This window comes from Musa acuminata, chromosome BXJ1-10 (genome assembly GCF_036884655.1).
Source record: "Musa acuminata AAA Group cultivar baxijiao chromosome BXJ1-10, Cavendish_Baxijiao_AAA, whole genome shotgun sequence".
Classification (NCBI taxonomy): Eukaryota; Viridiplantae; Streptophyta; class Magnoliopsida; order Zingiberales; family Musaceae; genus Musa; species Musa acuminata.
In genome coordinates, this window is record NC_088336.1 from 27,552,288 (window position 1) to 27,571,120 (window position 18,833).

The window sequence follows — 18,833 nt, forward strand, 5'->3', positions numbered from 1 at the left end:
GATGCGTCGGCGCGGTTGGAGCACAAGAGAGGCAGCGGGCCGGTGGTTCTCTTCTCCTGGAGGTACACAGTCATGTTCTTGAGATCTTTCTGTCCAAGATCCCGCCTTCCTTGTGCCCCCTGTCGCCCATGCGTGGCGTAGGCGTAGACTCGGTTGGAGAACAAGAGAGGCACCGGGCTGTGAGGGTTCTTCACACCAAAGGTTTGGATCTTTCGTGTAGAAATTGGGGGTTTCCTCCCCGTAGATGTATGCCCTCAATGAGATCTTTGTGCCCAAGATCCCGCCTTCCTTCCGCGCAAGTCGCCGTGTCCTTCGTCTCCTCTTGCCCTGTTCTATACCTGTTGGTAGAGAATCAACGTCATCAGATGGTACTTCAAAATGTTCTATACGACCAAATTAATGAGTGAAGTGGTCTTTGTATAACTACCACAAAAGCAGACATTTGTCTGTCAAATGCGCTTCATATTGCAAACTCTTTGATGGCATCACTCTGAAATTTTAGTCTAAATGAAGACTCAAAGATTGAGTCGGCAATAAAAAAAGAGATGGAATGGATAATATGCAAAATATAAGATGCATGACCTGCCTTGCAACCTGTGTATTTTTGTGAAGTTCTAGCAATCATAAATGGTTCTTTGTGAGGTAATTTTAACTGTTAAAGGTCTCCATTAGCTTGCTTAGTTATATTCGGCTATGTAAGTTACTCTTCGATGCTTAGGTTATTTTTATGTAGTAAAGACAATATAAAGAAACAAGATCTTGATCTTTCCTCGATTTTCTATAATTCAAGGTTCATGTATGTACATCTTGTTAAACAATCTGTAGACATTTTTTTTATCAGTAATTGCAAGGTGTTATTCTATGTATGGTACATGAGTTGCCACTTAGAAGTATCTGTGCTTCATAGTTGCAAACAATTATTTTCTCTTAAGCAAATAAATGACCTTGTAGTTACTCCTGCAATGCTACAACCTCAATTTTGTTTCTTTGGTGGTTGCCGAGATTGCTCTATTTTGATCATACCTTTCAACACTAGGATTTTGATGGTAATAGTTGTGGAGAGCTAAAACAAGAACTAACATGTTACATGAAATAGTACCAAAGAAAAACTCCAGTCTTATAGTTTCTCAATTTATTGGTTACTTGTATTTTCTGAGCAAGCGTCTATTATATCTGTTGATAAATATAATATCTTCTATTAAGTGAGAAGGTAAAAAGACAGTTGAAGTTGTAGCGTTTTCCCTTTTTTACATTCTGAGGTTTTGTAAAATTGTTTTTTTCCTTTTGTCTTTTTTGTCTCATTGTGATGCTCCATAACTTTTGTCATTGATGAAACTTTTTATTATATAGTCATAGCATGTCAAAGAATGTTGAAGCAACAAAATTTTTTATCTACTATATTTTGGAATTATATGATTTTTTTAAATGAGTTCATCAGTGGAAAGAATGATCTCTATATGTTTAAGTATTATATACTTGATAAACTTTTCTGCAGGGAAAACAGGAGATAAACAAAGGTTTTCGTTCACTTGGGAATATAAAGGCTATGCACTATTGTCTCCAAAAACTTTGGAAGCAACTATTGGATATTTAGACATTGTAAATAGTTGTGGTATTTTTCAACAGCGACAAATATTATACAAATGATTATGATGGTCAAATGGGTTCTCACCTGTTTTATTTTCTTAAATGTTCTAATGTTTATTGTTATGATTTCCTGAGATATTTTGTGTATAAGGGTGATATATGCCCGATTTTGCTGTTTCATATAGCTGATGTCAGTTACCTAAAATTGTACATCCCATTTGCACATTAACCTACTCCAACAATTAAAGTGATATGTCATGCCTAGCCTTTGCGACTTTTTCAGTTACTTGATCCATAATTTCTGAGAGGATATTGGTGTTTCACTTGCTATTGAAGTCATTTCAGTTTCCACCTCCTGCTTTTAACAAATGCAAGTTATTTTTGGACAATTAAGCACTCGGTTGCTTGGAAATTGATCAAATATTTCTGAGAAACCAGGATGAGAAGGAATGCAGAAAAATTTAGTCAGGAGTATGATAAAGCAATCTTTTCTCCACCCAGATTTCTTCTTTTAGAAAGTTCTTTTCCTCCCAGATCTGCTTTGCAAAAAATGGTAGTTATATTGAGGCATTACTGGGTTGGGTTGACCAAGTGAGGAACAGATATGGTGAACCAACACTGTCCTGTCGTAGGAGAAGCTCAGACTACTGAACAGTATTTGAGCAAAGCCCAGGGGCTGAATTATTCCTAGAGAACAGGTAGTGTGGTGCAAAAAGTCCAAAGACCCAGAGAATGGGAAGATAAGCATTTTATTTTTTACTGTAATATAATAAAGTCATTTCAGTCTTATACTCTTATTAGAGGGGGGAAAAGGAGTTTTTTTGATATAATAAATTTAGAGGTTTTATGTGTCTTTAATTTTGCTTAGCAGCTGTTGATAACAGGAATTGGATACTGTTGGAAAGCAAAAGAACAAAGGTATTACAGATTCAAACAGGGGTTTGGAACTTGAATGTTGTGCAAACTGATGCTTCACAAACACACAGCTACTGCACAACAAACGTGGTAACCCCTGGTGGATGAGGTCAGACATTGTAAATTTCAAGGAGAATTTGAGTACATTTTCAACACAAGATGACCAGTGGTAGGGCACTCTGAACCTCGTTACTATTCCTCCTCTTGGGCCCTCTATTTAATATCGCCAGACTCTTCTGCTTTCGGTCAAAAGACAACTCAGTGGAGATCAGCTTTTGTTGAGAAGATAGCTGATCAGAAAAATAATGGCTTAATTCTGACAGCTGGTGATCGATCATGTATTGTCTAATTATAAAGCTTCTGGATCTGCCTACACTGTAGAAGATGATGGTAACTGAAAACTATGATCAGAACTGGATTCATCATTTTATTGTTTGAGAATGCTAGATTCATCATTTATTTCCAGATTCTCTTTCTGAGTGACAGTTATAAAACTAGTCTGCCTAAACTTGCAGGATCTCAGGACATCTCAGTAGAGTTATTTGATTCTTGGATCTATGATGCTGCTATATGACAGTCTTTCACCTCATCACCGAGACAGCAGAGAAGTCAGACCCAGGCAAGCCTATATACACATGTTGACTTCCTCCAGAGGCAGCATTTCTACATGTAATCCAGTATTCAGGTCAGGAGGTGCATGCACTGTTTCTTTCAAGTATTTTTCTGCTCCCTGATTAAAACATCACGACTTGAATGTATGCGGCAGTGCCCTTCAGAATCTGGAGCCTTATCATGGTGGATGATGGAGCCTGAAGCCACAGCTTTTACCATCATGGATGATGGAGCACCGAGGCATAGGATTCCAGTTCCCTTTCTCTTTTCCAACAGAGATCGACCGTAGACAGGAAGGTGGGAGGGCGAGAACTGCACCTGGGAAAGTGGCGCGGACATCAAAGCAAGGTACCATTCAAAATGTAGGAATCCCAAGCATCACAATCTAACTTATGATATAGGACATGATAACTCCTTCCTTTCTTCCTGTGTGGGACCTGTCTATTTACTCCTTTTGGATCCATTCATTGTGTTATTTTCCTCTATGAATAACCCACAAAAGAAGAGAAAAGAAAGCTTTGGCAATCTAAAAGGATAAAAGGAAGAAATAAAAAGTAAAAGCTGCTAATATCACATGATGTGGATTGCACTGAGCCTTTAACTTGGGAATATTGTGCACACCCTTTTAAAGTACCTTTGTGTGTAACATTTCTCTTTATTCCCATAGTACAAAAGCAAACTCTTATTGAGAATTATATGTTCAATAAAATTAATTGACTGCTAATTATATAGTCTAACTTGCTGATTGCATTAACCTCAGGAGATGAGCTGACCATTTCATCCTCGGGTCGACTTTATTAAGGTTAGTGAAATTCCTATTGAAGGTAATTTCTCTTCTTTTTCCTTGATCCTTTCTTCATCTCCTCCTGTTAGCTGCTCACCTAACTCTTTTATCTCCTGTGATGTCAACACTCTCTTCTGACTGATCCATCTTCTTCTTTCCTATTGTCCTAATCCTCTTGATATATGTATGGATACACATATACATGCATTGTATTTTCCTGTGTGCCTTGAATTTTCTTCTCATGTTTGACTGTGTTCTTTCACTCACTTCAGTGGCAAGAATAAATTGTCTTTTTGATAAATAGATAATAGGTGGAATCAATCTTATCCAACCCAAACTGGTGCACAATGTCATCAGGCATGATATATTTTTTCAGTTGTTTTTCCTATCATGGTTGGATCAAAGTCAAAGTTGAGGATGAACTGCTACAAAGTCTTTCTTTTTTTCTTTTTTTTTGGGTTTCAAACAGCTGTGACTTCATCACGTAACATTTAAATTTTGAAATATAAATAATTGTCTCCTTTCTATTGACTGATTCAGAAGGAGGTGTTGCTTTCATGCAGACAAAGCAGTCTGGAACAATCAACACAACACATGCATGATGAACAAGCCACAGTGAGATGACGGCATCCGAAGGTGGATGATGGCAACCGGCAAGGAATTTTCCCACACAACCGTCTCTTACAGGTCCTCATGGAGATGGATTCCTAGTGGTGTTTCAGAGCTCAATCTATATGGTGAAACTTTTCCCTCTCAATTCCTCCTTTTCAAAATTGCAGGTCTACCTAACAACTGACCTTCCTCATGGGGCTGTCTCAATCCCATGCCCCACTTGATTCAAGTGTGACTCACACAGGTATCTATCAAAAGATCTATTCCTCTAGTTTCATATCTAATGTGTTCTAATTTGCCGCTGTCACCGGGTAACTTCGCCTTTGATCCGCCTTCATGTGAGGCAGTCATCGCACCGCCCTCCGGAGCGGATAACAGTAACTCCAGTTCACGTTACTGAGATGAGCGATCGCTTCACGACTTCAATATTTCTACTTTTAAATTTGTTTGATTTTTTTTCTTTCAGAAAACTGTTTTCTTTGAATAATAATATAATAATATATTTAACAAAAATTGATATGTTTTTCATAATATTTATTTAATGAGGTAACAGTTTTCCTGAATAATATATTTTAAGAAAATTTGGCTTTTTTGGGCTTTCAATATTTCTTTTATAAAGGATGAAACAGGAGGACCTTTTGGATCATTCTTTATGAGGCATTTTGAATACTTAAAATATGTTTTAGTCGATTTTTACTGATGATTTGACCTTATTTATTTATTTTTTTTTTCTAAAATGAATTTAATAATTACGAAAATATATTATCTGACCGTCACGGAGGACGTGACGTGTCCTTAAACGCACCGGTGGGTGAACGCCATCTCACCCTTCCCCCCCTCGTCTTCTTCTTCTTCTCCCTTCTCTTTACCATCAACCTTTCCAACTCCCATCTCCTCTCCTCCCCTCCCTCTTAATACTTTCACGTTTCTTACCCTTCCCTATTTCATTTTTTTTTCAAACATTCCCGAACTCGCGCGCTTCCAAACCCTAATCAATCCCCTCGCAAACCCATTCCTCCCTTCAAAACCCTCGGCCGCTTATTATGGATCGCTAGATCCGCCCTCCGTCGAGGTCTTTTCCGATCCGGTACGAGCTCTTCGGCTGGAATACTTTTGATCATGCAGGGATTGGAGAAGGAGAACAACCCCATCTCAGTCGCTCCTTCGGCGAAGCCGCCTGCGAAGAAGGATCGGCATATCGTTACCTGGACGTCTCAGGTCTCAATTCTCTGTCTTTTTCTTTTTTTTTTTTGGTCACTCAAAGGTCGAGTTTTTGACAGTCTGGAATCTGGATTTCTTGCAGGAGGATGATTTGCTCCGGGAACACATTGCTCTTCACGGAACCGACAAGTCAGTCTGCAATTCTTTGAATTTTCGTTCTCTCTGACCTTGTTCTAATTTAATAGTGCAGTCCTTGCACTTCATCTGGAAGTTCTGTCATGGACTCTGGTTGGTTTTGTGGGCAGTTGGACAAGTATCGCAGCTTTATTCAAGGATAAGACCAGCAGACAGTGCCGGAGAAGGTGAGCGACATCGGATAATTTCAAAAGGAAAAATCTTTTTGCTAAATTTGTGGATGGATTTGTGTTGGAATCTTTAGCGGAAGTGACACAAGTCCGTTGTCAAAATTGCAGATGGTACACCTACTTGAATTCAGAGTGTAAGAAAGGTGGGTGGTCAGCGGAGGAGGATATGCTCTTATGTGAGGTAAGGAATTCGATAACCAGTCCGTGGATTTTGAACTATCTTGTTGGCACCTGTATCGAGTCAAAGAAGTAGCCTTTTGCTATCGTGGTTTTATTACGATGGGAACATTATTGCTCATCTTCCTGTTCTATTCCTGTTTTCTGATGTGTGGTCGTTGTTTCTGGTATGTGTTTGGTTTCCTTATATGGACAACAATATTCATACAGTTTAGATGCATCAAGAGGAACAGTGTCCTTTACAGCTGAAGATCCGTTTTCGTCTGTTCTATTAATGCAATTTGATTGCTAGTGAGCTGCGATTTGCTTTGAATTTTCTGTATGCCCATGACCCTCCAAGTAAAGCTAATGTGCAGGCGCAGAAGATTTTCGGGAACAGATGGACAGAGATTGCAAAGGTGGTCTCAGGAAGGTATGTCACTCCCATTTCTACCTTTAATGATGACACATCCAGTGTTATGGAAGAACAAATTATAGAAATCTGATGTCTATTGCTATACCCAATGACAGAACTGATAATGCCGTAAAGAACCGGTTCTCCACCCTCTGCAAGAAAAGGGTAAAGCTTGAGGCTTCTTCCAAGGAGAATAAGGGTTCATCGTTTGATCAAAGTAATAAGAGGGTTATAGTTCAAGATGGCTATGCTGCAGCAGTGGCGAGGGAGTCATCAACATCCAATAAGCAGATCAGGTAAAAAGATTTTCTGTAATTTGAACCACCAAGTGATGGTACAAATAATTAAGATTCTCACACTCCTTTCACTTGCAAGATAGATACCATGTGCTTCATCCCAAGGAGATTAATGAAGGGAATAAGAGATTTCTTGGGGAACATGGACCGGAACAAAATCAACTAAGACCACCTCTAGCAGTGCTTGTTCAGAACTCTGATACTTTAAATGGTTTGACAGAAAACCTGAGAGGACCTCTATACGATGGTAAACAATGTTTCTATCCATTTTAGTGAAAGTGGTTAGTATTGTCGTAAAGCACTTCTTCTGGTCTTATAAACACTAACTTTTACTGATGTCTAATCAGTTTCCAACAAAGATAATCAAGGAACCTTTATCAGGAGAGATGATCCAAAACTAACAGCCTTGTTGCAACAAGCTGAATTGCTTACATCCCTTTCCAAGAAAGTCAATGCTGAAAATACCAACCAGAGTTTCGACGAGGCATGGAAGGTGCTAGTTGCAAAATTAGAAATACATGGATTCACGTTCAGCGCTAAAATAGCTTATCCCTGCTTTGGTTTTGTGAATATTTGGACTTCATCAGGAACTTCAAGATTACTTGATCCAAACTGAAGACAGTGGGTCACTGAGAAGAAAATTATCTGGAATGGGTTGTATGCTAGATGAGCTCAGAGACTTGATAGAGGATTTGAATAGCAACAAAGAAGAGGAGCAACAGCCATTGAGGTAAACAGAGAGTGGAAAACACGTTTGTGTAGACTAATAGATTCACTTTTAGTTCTATCAGTTGATGTACGAGTAAAACGTAATGGCTAGTCAATTTATCAGGCAACTTGATTCTCATGAGGATTCTCAAGGGAGTTCTGGGTGCAGCACAGGCTCAACCCACGACTTGAATTCTGCACAAGGTAAAAGCAATCCTCAGTATGAGGATTGTTCACTGCAGACGGATAATGAGGTCAGTTATCTTAATGATGACGCCGCATGTTCCAGCATGACTGCTTCTCCAGGTATGGGACAAATCTATATAGTACTGACTCTGAATACTGGAACAGATGAAAGTGTTCTCACTGAATTATTTGTCCTGCTTTCAGAGGCAATCTTATCGGTGTCTGAAATGCCAAAGGATGAAGTTGTGAGTGGTTGTGCACTCTCAGAATTTGCATCTCCCCTCCAGACAATCCCACCTTTCCAGTCGTTTACAGATGGAATTCCAAGCCCAGTTTTTACTTCAAGTGTGAGTTATGATTTTTTATATCTTACTGAGCTAAGCAATCTAATATCTCCCACTTGGATCTGGAACCAACCTACATGCTGATGCTCACGATTGCGATAGTCGAACAGTCCTTGTCCTGCATCACATAATAGGAAAACAAAAGTGCATGAACTTGCAGAAATAGATTTTGACTTTTTTCTTTAACTTCCATTTGTTAAAGAATTATCCCTTTTAACTTATTTGCACATATTAATTATGGAATCTATAATGTTCTTGATGAGTTGTTGGATCAAACATGTCAAAAGGACCTGATCCTCTGCATGTAGATGTTTTTGCTAACTACATAACAAGTTATTATTAAAATTTCTGCACTACTACTGGTACTTGTGTGACATAAATCAGCTTGTTGGTTTCCTCTTGAGAAATACAAAGAGATGATTGACTTGTCTCCAACAGCTGGAAGAAGCTTGTTGTTCCTTGAACATTTAATTTATATTTTCATTATTAATAATTCAATTTCTTGTATTATCCAGGAGCGACATTTCCTACTTAATGTGCTTGATTTGTCATCTCCGGCCACCAACACAAACTCCAGTAAGCAGCCATCCTGCAAAAGGGCTCTTCTTGATACCTTCAAGCCATCCTAGTATGTGATATAGAAAGTTCTACTCTATTCTTTTAAGGATTTCGTCAGTCCAGAAGTTAGGCGTTGTGTGTCTTTGAAAATATATAGATTCCCGTTTGTGGTTCCTGCTTTCTTTCCTTGGCTTGAATTGCAGACATGTCCTGTTTTTATCAGAGGCAATTTTAAGTCTGCAAATAATAGGTGTGTCCTTACCAGTGCATTTGCAACATCACTAGCTTTCCCACGTCCAAGCTGCCATACTTCTGCTTGTTTGCATACACGTACTTGCATCAACTTTGGGGTGCTCATTTGCCTTTTTCTTCCATGATAGGATATTGGTTTTAGTCCTCAGATGTTTGGTTTGTCATTCATGTATATAAAGTTCATCATAAGGTCATCTTTGTGTAATGTACATGCCATATCTACCGTGAAGCATAAGGTCATGTAGAATTTTTCTTTGTTCTGGTTTGGTGTGCAAGATATAAAATAAGAACCATCTCCTGGTTTTATGAGTCCCTGTTGTTTTTTATTTTTTTTTGTGTGTATCTGCTCGATTGATTGGGTGGATGAATCCTAGATTCGATCCTGTGGAGTTTATTCTTCTTCCCTTCTTTCTCATATGTGTATTTGTCAGACGGATGTAATATTACTATGGCAATGAAAATTTTGAGTATTTATTTTGGTGTTGTGTGGATTCTATCAACATTAACTGGTATCACAATGTATCATTTACCAAATTACAGATAGCATTGTTTTTCTTTTACATGGTTACAGCCTCTCGACCTTAATATGTTGCATGGATATTGAAGTGGATGAGGTTATAACATCCCACCCTCATAATGGACTTTTGCAAGAGCTGACAAATAAAAATAAAAGGTCTGGCACTTGTGCAAATATGAGGACAGTGGATTTAGCCTCCATCCTTCATTCGGATACATGTGCAACATGTATTTATCCTTCTCGCGGCTTGCACATGAGGGGGTGGAAGGGTTCCTATATATGTTGGCCCTTTTTCTAGTGGTCTAAGCTTTTCCTACAAGTGGTCATCCGCATATATTGCAGGCAACCAAATGCTGCATTGTTAAAGAGAATCAGTAAGACCATTATTTTAGAATCACATGAAAGAAAGACATGTTGGTGCTGATTTCTTAGAGCAAGTGCTTCCTTTTCGCTATATTTTAACTAGAGTGCCAGAAATAAGAAGACTGTCAGGGTGTGATGTGAAAGCTAATTGGTGCATCACATGATTCAACTGGGTCATGCTCTTTCAGGTTATTTTTTCACTTTTAAGGATAATGGTGCACATTTTTATTGGTAAGCCCACTACTAAATTAGCAAAAGAACAGAATGAGTAACTAATTTTGATTTCCCATTGCTTTTTCACTAGATTTTAACTTAGGTTACCTGAAACAAGTGGATCATTATGTTGGAACATGATAGTGGATGCCTTTTCTTTTGTATGGATTAATACATAGTAAATGCATCATGTATTGATGTTGTTTATATGTTCAATTTGGTCGAACCTGACCCCTAACATCTGCTGCTAAATTGACAGTTACTGTTTGAGCACATGCCTTGTCATACTCTCGCAATCAAGGGTGTTTTGATTTTTATGTCTAATGTGGTTACTGACTGGTCAAAGCTCATAATGCCTGTTGGTTGGTAATTTAATATAATTGGAGCTGATATGCTTTGACTGTTGCTTTGGGTTCCTTTTGATCTTGAATAACTTAATCCTCGCAGCATGGTCTCTGTCTGATGTGAACATAGAAGTCATCCTCAACTGACTTGTAGGAATTTAGCTGTCTTGACATTGTTGCTTATTGCTCGTACTCCTTTTTGTTTGCTATCTTGTCTCGATATGATTAGTGACTGATATAACTTGTTTCTGATGCAAGTCTTCTATTCAATTTAACTTCTCCGGTTTGTCGAGTGATCACTAATTGTGAGGATAATAGAAGGCCATAGGAGATGCCATCAGATTGTATCATCTGGTGAGTAAAGCAGTGTTCTGAAGGGCTTGGTTGTATCATCTTTTTTGGGACACCATTACTGGCTTGGTATTATATTGTCTAGGAAACTTATAGCTTAAACTGCTTTGAGTAGGTCCTGGCCAAAATTTCTGTAGATGTGTTCTACCTCATAGTCTGAAGCAAATAGACCTGAAGCAAATAGACCCTGACAAAATCCAGCAATAAATCTTCCACTTTATTTGTCAAATTGAGAAGGTATGAATTTTTGAAGGAAAACTAATCTGAAGCCTCACTACATTTTGAAAGAAAGAGAGCTGCCATTCCACCACACACATGACCTCAGATGGTATCTTATTAATCTAAGCAAGAAGAGGTGACCCTCACCAGTCAGCAATTGAAAGTGAAGCCTTTTGTTCTTTGTCCTTTCTTCTCTCACTTTCATTCCAACATTGTTATTTATTCCTCTTGTAATATTTTTTCTTGGTTGTTGTTGATTATTCTAATGAGTCTGATAGGTTCATCAAACCACATCACTTGAACCATTTGATGTGGTGATGTGTCAGGCCAAACTCTTGTAACACTTATCTATATTAAATAATCCTTCTCTGTGCTAGCTAGCAGTATAAAGTGTTGCTTACCTGCTTAGATTAACATGGACATCTAAAGGATCAGCGATGAGATTTGACCAGGTCAAAAAGCACCTTTAGACCAGCTCAGAATCTTGCATGTTCACCAGGCTTAGTGATGATCACCTAACTCATCTTATTGCAGGAACATTGTAGTATCAATCAGCATTAAAATATTGGCAGCAACTGATAAGCTCAATGGTGCATCAGAGCTTTCGGTGGTTTGGTCGGAGACAGTGGTGCATTGTCATTGCTTACAATCCTCTGAAAGCATGAAGAGGTGGATACTAAAACTATAGATGCATCTCTTTTCCTGTCTCCAATTCGTGGTCAATAGGGGGAACAATGGAGTCTTTTGTGTTTTGCCTTTCCTTTTAACTTACACCTCTGAAGAATCTTAGATTTTTTCAAGATGTATAGATGGGAATGTGAATCAACATTTCTCAAAGATGGATTTGATTCTTTTGGTTGAGTAAAGACAAATGCTGCAACTTTGTAAACTTTTAGGCCTCATGCATGCATGTCACCTTGACTATCTGGTAAACTGTCACATCTGGAATCAAAACCAAGTTCTAGATATAGTCTTTCATTTACTAGAGTTAAAGACTGCCTTGATTCTTCTCAGGTTCTGCATTGACTCTTGTGCATTCGATTATTGTTGTTCATGAAGTTTTGACATGTGTTGGAGATGCCTCGTGCTTGGCATTTGCCCTGTCTAAGCTGGCAACCAAACAATATATGCAAGCCAATAAAACCTGCTGTTTTCTTCAGAGGCCTATGAGACACAGGATTGATAGGGGAGATTGAGAAGAGTCAACATGTCCAATTAAGCTGATGGCTACTTCAACCTCGTGATGGAGGGCAACCCTACCCTGAATCATGCTGTCCTATCAAGTGAGCAACCTTCTTCAACAAGCAAATGGGTTGAGGTTGACATGCTTGTTGTCTCCCCTCAACCACAAACTCGGTGGTTTCCTGGCATCTAACAGAAGACGAGCTGCAAAGACTGACTTGGTGATGCCATATTTCTAGCGACGCAGGCATAACTGTGTCTAAAGAAAATAAATTACCTGTTGTCATAATATACCCAAAATTTGATTTATCTTCGATCGAAATACTCCAAAATTTGATTCAAAGAATTTTGTCTCTATCTTATAACACAAAAAGAAGTTTGGAGCATTCTTTTTTATTTTCAGATAATTAACATAATTCTTTTATCTTATAACACTAAAGAAGTTAGAGTATTTTTTAAAAAAAAAATATTTTATTTTAATATATTTCTTATCACCATCACCATCATCTTGATTTCCTCGTTATGGTGTGAATCCATGAGTATATTACTTTTCTTTTGTTTTTTCTTCTTCTTTCTCTTTGTCATGGATTATGTCATGATCTCATCATGCCGTGATCTTCTATTTTTTTTTCTATATGTATATATATAAATAATAAATGATAGAGAAAGCATGACAAGTGTTGGAATCGCAAAAGATGCAAATAGCAATGTCGACGACGCGAGTCGATAGATCCGATCCAACCGTGGGATGCAACGTGTTTCACCACATCACCCTAAGTGGAAGTCTCTTTGTTATCTGTCACCTATAGTGCTTCATCAAACCATCACCTTCGAAATGTCCTCCTCCCCTTTACTACACCACACCACATGTTTTGGAGTTGGAATCTCACCGTATAGATGGGCCTTTCCCACTCCCGTCATCCCAACTCCCAACTCGAATCCTCACTGTTCTGTCCGAACTCAACATTGAATTAAAATACAGTCGAATCTAATCTAGACGACGGATCAGAAAGATGTGTAAATATCCCTGTCTCGATACAAGGGTAAAACTCACCCTGATTCCTTCCTTGCGTGCAAGTAACAACATCAAGCCATCGATTGGGAGATGTCTTGTCCTTTTGCAGGACAGGTCCAGTGCTGGTGGGACAATAGATGAACCGATCTGAAAACAATCTATCATGAAATAGGAGGGGATAACAAAAAATGAAAACCAACAAGGACTTGCAAGTTGTGCATCTATGTCTTCATTCCTTGAACAAAATTCAACTTGGTATTCCATAGGTTGACGAAGAGAGAAAGAGAGAAGTCAGCTGATTGACAATGAAGCTACCACCGACCCTATATGGGAATAGATTCCTGTCACCACTTCGATAAAAGCCTTTGGAAATCAATTTTGATCGTTTATTTTTCTTAATCGAATGTTTTTTTCCTGTTGTTCGTCGGTGATAATATGGAAGATACAGCAAAAGAGTGGGAGACATGAACTTGGAATTGGGTGTGTTGCCCGTTGAGTAGGCCTGAGAAGTAGAGATGAAAAGGAGGGCAGACGGGACAGAGCAAAGCTGGAGGAATTGCATGGCGGAAAGCGACGTGGAATTCATCTCGGGATAACGGCGCCGGCCAAATCCGTAACGGAGACGTCGTCTTCCGACACCGTACGGTTGCCACCAATCCAACGTCAGTCGGCCCCTCCTCCTCTGTCGTGATAATAGTAGTAGTATACTGACATGTCTCCCTGTGGAAACCCACACCCCACGCGGTCCTCCACTCGGGCTCTCTGGCTTTCTCTCTCTCTCTCTCCGTCTTCTTCTTCTCGCTCCTCTTGCCTCTGTTTCCCCCGCGGACCGCTGCAGAGAAACGTCTGGGAGAGGAAAGGAACGAGCTTTCGGTCGAGCGGAAAGGTTTCTTTCTGCTGCTTTCTGGCGGGGAAAAGGGAATCGATGGGGAACTGCGTGATCTCTTCGTCGCGGGTCGAGAGCGCCCACACCCCGCGGAATGCCTCATGTGCGTGCTCTCTTTCTTGGGTTTGATGCTTAAAGCCGGGATCTTTTTTATGCCTCCGTATGGTGTTTTCGACTTGGTTGCAGAGAAATCTTTAAAGCTTCTTCTTTCGTGCTCGCTTAATTTGTTGGATTTCTGGATTTTGACTGTATTATATTCTTTGTGTAGCGTAGATGTTCTTTGCTACCGAGTATGAAGCTGGGAATTTGGTCGAACTCTCTGCCTAATTTGTTGGATTAATGCTATGTATGCTGGGCCAAGTGATGATGAGTTCATTTGTGGTGGAAATTAGATTTAGAGGCCATACTTGATTCCCAAAATTTCCTTTTTAATCTCACATTATCTAGTCTTGTCTCGAACCTTTGGTGATCATGTTGTGATTACTTCTTTCCTTTGTAGTGGATTCCCTGCTTAACTCTTGATGCTGATATCAGTTTTTGTTTTCCCTTTCTGGGAGGAAAACCTTGAAACTAGCTAGATATAGCAAAATACTATGGTACTTGCCAGGATTACTACTCATTACTGGATAGAGTTTGGTGGGTAGTGAATGTTTTTTGGCACAAGTGTGTTTTACTTGCTATGGCAACTCCATATGGATGCATTTGCAGCTTTGCATGGGCGCAGATGTTAGAATCCGATGCAAACCCATACCCAAGTGGCCTATTTGGCAAGGAGACAACATGGAGATACAACAACATGTGGAAGAAGAATGATCTGAAGAACAAAGTGACGCATGTTCATAAGAATCGACTTGCTATTGTTCCTTTTTTTGGCATCGAATAGTTGACTAAGGAAAGCCGGGTAAGAGTAATACTGCCAGGAGAACATAATTTATGATCAAAGGGAATCAAAGTAGTTAGTTGTGTGTTCCCGTGAACGAGGTTTAAGATCATCTGTTGCGATAGCTACACATCTCGTGCAGGAAGAAGAGAGGGTCAGTTATATCGCAGATTGTTTTTTCCAATTAATGGCTGATGCTCCGATCGATAAAGCTGGTGTTGTGGTATTTTGACTTTAAGCAATTTTGTCACAATTTCTTGTTTCTTCCTTTTGACAGATCCTCCAAAGGTCGTCGCCAGTAAAAGAAGTTTATTTTCAGTTTCTTCATCTCGGGCAACATTCTCGTCCCCTTCAACTCTGTCTGTGCCTTCTTTTAGCGATAAGACGAGCAACGGGAATCTTTCTACACCAAGAACTGAAGGCGAAATATTATCCTCCTCACAGTTGAAGGCTTTCACGTTCAATGAGTTGAGAAATGCCACTAGGAACTTCCGCCCTGACAGCCTTCTAGGGGAAGGAGGATTCGGTTATGTCTACAAAGGTTGGATCGATGAACAAAGTTTTTCTGCTACGAAGCCTGGATGCGGAATGGTTGTTGCTGTCAAGAAGCTTAAGCCTGAAAGTTTCCAAGGGCACAAGGAATGGCTGGTTTGTTTCCTACACCATCTGCTCCCTCTGTTAAATTCTATGTTAATACTTCTGTATTCTGACTACAGTTGCTGAATGATTGCAGACAGAGGTTGATTATCTAGGTCAGCTTCACCATCCAAATTTGGTTAAGCTCATCGGGTACTGTTCAGAGGGTGACAGTAAACTTCTGGTCTATGAATTCATGCCAAAAGGCAGCTTGGAAAATCATCTGTTCAGAAGTACGTAACAAAAAGAAATATATACTTCATGACATAACATCTCATAAAACATTGGCTTCACGGTTAGAAGCAGCAAGGCACCACCATCGTCTAGGTAGAAAAGAAGGAACCTAAAAATAGCGCTTATCGTAGAGGGTAGAACACATTGTTTATCTGAAACTACTGCTTCACAGTAACCCTATAGGCAGAATGTTGACCTTTTGTATCGTTCTAATATATTATTCAGTGATCAGGCACTGTGCCTATCGTGTCTTGGTTATATGTTAGCTTAGCAATCACGATAGTTTCTCTAGAATTTCTTGGTTATTTATTGACAATCCATCTGACATTGTTTTTCATGGATGCTTCTTCCAGGAAGTGCTCAACCACTATCATGGACGACAAGGATCAAGGTTGCAATTGGAGCTGCTAGAGGGCTCACCTTTTTGCATGACGCTGAATCTCAAGTTATATATCGAGATTTTAAGGCCTCCAACATTCTGCTTGACTCGGTATGTTATTGATGTGGAGAGCGAGAGAGTGTGATTAGGTTGCTAATAAAAGAGGGTGGCTGAAGACATATAAGCTAGAAAAAAATGTTTCTCAAGACTTTTCTTGTTACGCAGGAGTTTAACGCCAAGCTTTCAGACTTTGGCTTGGCAAAAGCTGGACCAACCGGAGATAGAACTCATGTGTCGACCCAAGTCATAGGCACTCATGGATATGCAGCTCCAGAATATATCGCAACAGGTTTTGTCTTCTAGCTATTAAACCTTGTTCACTCCTCATTTTTTCAGCGTATCTGAGATTAGATTGTGATATAGTATCGGTCTTAAGACACCTACATGATCATTCGGTTAGAATACTTCTTGAACGATTAAAGAAATTCTCTGGAATTCAGTAAAATTCATTTTGCTAATTCAGTCGCCCATAATTATCATCGAAAAACACAAAGTAAAAGGAAATTCTTAGAATTTGAAGCCAACAGAGACCAAAATTTCAGAGATGGCCTGATGTAACTTAACTCTTAAGAAGGCCAAAATTTCTCGGAGCAGCTCTTTGGAGGTAAAAATGGCAAGCTTGTAGACGGCATTGTTCATCTCTATACGTTGACTAGCCAACTAATTAAAACTCAAAATTCATTAATATGTTATTGACCCTTCTTTCTTTCCTTCCTTTCGGATAGCTTTGTTGTTTATGAAGTTTGACTTTAGAAGCATCCAATATTTTACAGGTAGACTTTCGGTGAAAGCTGACGTCTACAGTTTCGGGGTTGTACTATTGGAGCTCTTGTCTGGGCGTCGAGCCGTCGACAAATCAAAGCTGGGCATAGAGCAGAACCTGGTGGAATGGGCGAAACCCTGTTTGGGTGACAAGCGGAAAGTATTCCGGATCATGGACACAAGGCTGGAAGGGCAGTATCCAAAGAATGGAGCTCTTGTTGTTTCCATGCTTGCTTTGCAATGTATCGACCATGAGGCCAAACTCCGGCCTCGTATGTCTCATGTCTTGGCCTCACTGGAGCAATTGCAAGATCCCAAATCTGCAGCGTTTCCTCCGCAAGCTGATCGACACAAGACCTCCTGTGCCATCTCCAAGTCACCAACGACGCATCGTCATTCGTCGCTACACCCAGCGGCGGCCGTAAGGTCTCCATTGCCCCCGATAGCGATCACCACTGGAACACTAAGCTAGAGACTTCACTGGAACTAGTATTGTCAGGTCCAATTTCGATCAGGATGAGTCGCTAATCTGTTTTGTGCTTCCCTTAAGTTAGTTTATAGATTGATGTTTGTACTTCACATCATCTGTTGTAGGCACTTGTCCTTAAAAAATTCACCAGAAAGTCCATTGACAATTGCTTTCAGGTGCATGTTTCATGGTTCTTCTTGTGATCATAGGAATGCATTAGTGTGGCTTCTTATGCCATGATCTTGGTTTTGTTCTGTTTCTGCTGTAGCAAATGTCATAGATTGGCAAGCCTATTACTGATTGTGTCTTAGTTTCATGTGCGAGAACTTAAATGTGAGGTAAACTCTCGTCAGCCTTCTTATACTCATCAAATGTGTTACAAACAATAATGAATAGAAAGAAGATTTGAGACGAAGGATCACATAAAGACGCATAGGTAATTCACTGCCAGCAGAGAAGTGCAAAAAAGGAAAAGAAGACTATCGAAACCATTCTTTCCGCACGTACACACGGTGGGAGAAGATGAGCTATGGAGACCACCACCTGAAAGCTAGTGAAGAAGGAAGAATCCGCGACACAAGTAGACGGCTGTAAGCATCGATCTAAAGCTCTGCATCAGGTTTCCCACTAGGCTTCGACACAGTCCTCTTCGCCTTCTCCTTGGTCTTGTGAGCCGCCTTCTCTGCGACCTTCGCCGCCGACTCCGCCGCGTGCTCCACTGCCCCTTTGCTCGTCTCGAAGCTCCTCGACGCTGCTTCTTTCACCACTTCCCATGCACTCGACTCACCCCTTCCATATCTTTCCCTACATCACGTCATCAATATCACAAATCATCATCATCAAAGATACAACATAAAGCTTGGATTCTCTGAAACCCCGGCCTCTGATCACAGAGAGCCTGAAATAACATAGACGAGTAACTATGAACAGGATGCGACGTGAGAGAGAGAGAGAGGACGTTGAATCAGGTGGCCGAAGATTCATGCAGGCAAGCTTGGCCCATGTCCTGATGGTATCCCACCGGCTTGCAGATCTAGTGAGGCCGATGGCCCTCTCCACCGGCTGCGGCCCCTGCTGCTGCTGCTGCTCTGCTCTCTCGTGCCGCATCTCATTCCCCTTGGCCTCCTCTCCACCGTCATGGCCACCTTGGACTGATGATGGGGATGTTAGCGAAGAGAGCAGGAGGAGGAGGAGGATGAGGGAGGAGGAGCATGTCGGCGACGTGGAGGTTCCCCCGCCGGCAACCATGGAGAGCCGTGTATGTTGTGACCGCTTCCTGTTCGACGTGCTTTACGTGGAGCCCTGTTCGGTTGTTGCATGGGAAACGTGGCACGTGTAGGTCATAAATCTCGATCGAATCCGTCGCTTCCAC

The 18,833-nt window shown here is 40.3% G+C and overlaps 3 protein-coding genes across 4 annotated transcripts; 2 read left to right on the forward strand and 1 right to left on the reverse strand.

The window, feature by feature from the left end:
- Positions 1-2,425: 2,425 nt before the first annotated feature.
- Positions 2,426-9,425, forward strand: LOC108951524 (transcription factor MYB124-like). Of its 2 annotated transcripts, XM_065087377.1 has the most exons (18): positions 2,426-2,892; positions 3,018-3,187; positions 3,269-3,462; positions 3,875-3,916; positions 4,462-4,585; positions 4,678-4,754; positions 5,636-5,728; positions 5,814-5,860; positions 5,977-6,033; positions 6,145-6,217; positions 6,570-6,625; positions 6,724-6,903; positions 6,987-7,150; positions 7,251-7,396; positions 7,491-7,633; positions 7,724-7,917; positions 8,002-8,144; positions 8,657-9,425. In XM_065087377.1, exons 10-18 carry the CDS (start codon positions 6,203-6,205, stop codon positions 8,768-8,770), a joined length of 1,155 nt encoding a protein of 384 aa, XP_064943449.1. In that variant the 5' UTR covers positions 2,426-2,892; positions 3,018-3,187; positions 3,269-3,462; positions 3,875-3,916; positions 4,462-4,585; positions 4,678-4,754; positions 5,636-5,728; positions 5,814-5,860; positions 5,977-6,033; positions 6,145-6,202; the 3' UTR covers positions 8,771-9,425. The 2 variants fall into 2 exon arrangements, with proteins under 2 accessions (XP_064943449.1, XP_064943448.1); XM_065087376.1 differs by lacking the exons at positions 2,426-2,892; positions 3,018-3,187; positions 3,269-3,462; ... (1 more) ...; positions 4,462-4,585; positions 4,678-4,754 and having other exon boundaries at positions 5,135-5,728.
- A 4,438-nt stretch (positions 9,426-13,863) lies between these two features.
- Positions 13,864-17,698, forward strand: LOC135595899 (probable serine/threonine-protein kinase PBL3). The gene is made up of 6 exons (XM_065087375.1): positions 13,864-14,144; positions 15,199-15,569; positions 15,655-15,790; positions 16,145-16,281; positions 16,396-16,519; positions 17,004-17,698. The coding sequence occupies exons 1-6, from the start codon at positions 13,868-13,870 to the stop codon at positions 17,462-17,464; spliced, it is 1,506 nt and encodes a 501-aa protein (XP_064943447.1). The 5' UTR covers positions 13,864-13,867; the 3' UTR covers positions 17,465-17,698.
- A 165-nt stretch (positions 17,699-17,863) lies between these two features.
- LOC108951547 (uncharacterized) lies at positions 17,864-18,737 on the reverse strand. The gene is made up of 2 exons (XM_018819628.2): positions 18,420-18,737; positions 17,864-18,265 (listed from the first exon to the last, which is right to left on the reverse strand). Exons 1-2 carry the CDS (start codon positions 18,707-18,709, stop codon positions 18,064-18,066), a joined length of 492 nt encoding a protein of 163 aa, XP_018675173.2. The 5' UTR covers positions 18,710-18,737; the 3' UTR covers positions 17,864-18,063.
- Between the last annotated feature and the right edge of the window lie 96 nt (positions 18,738-18,833).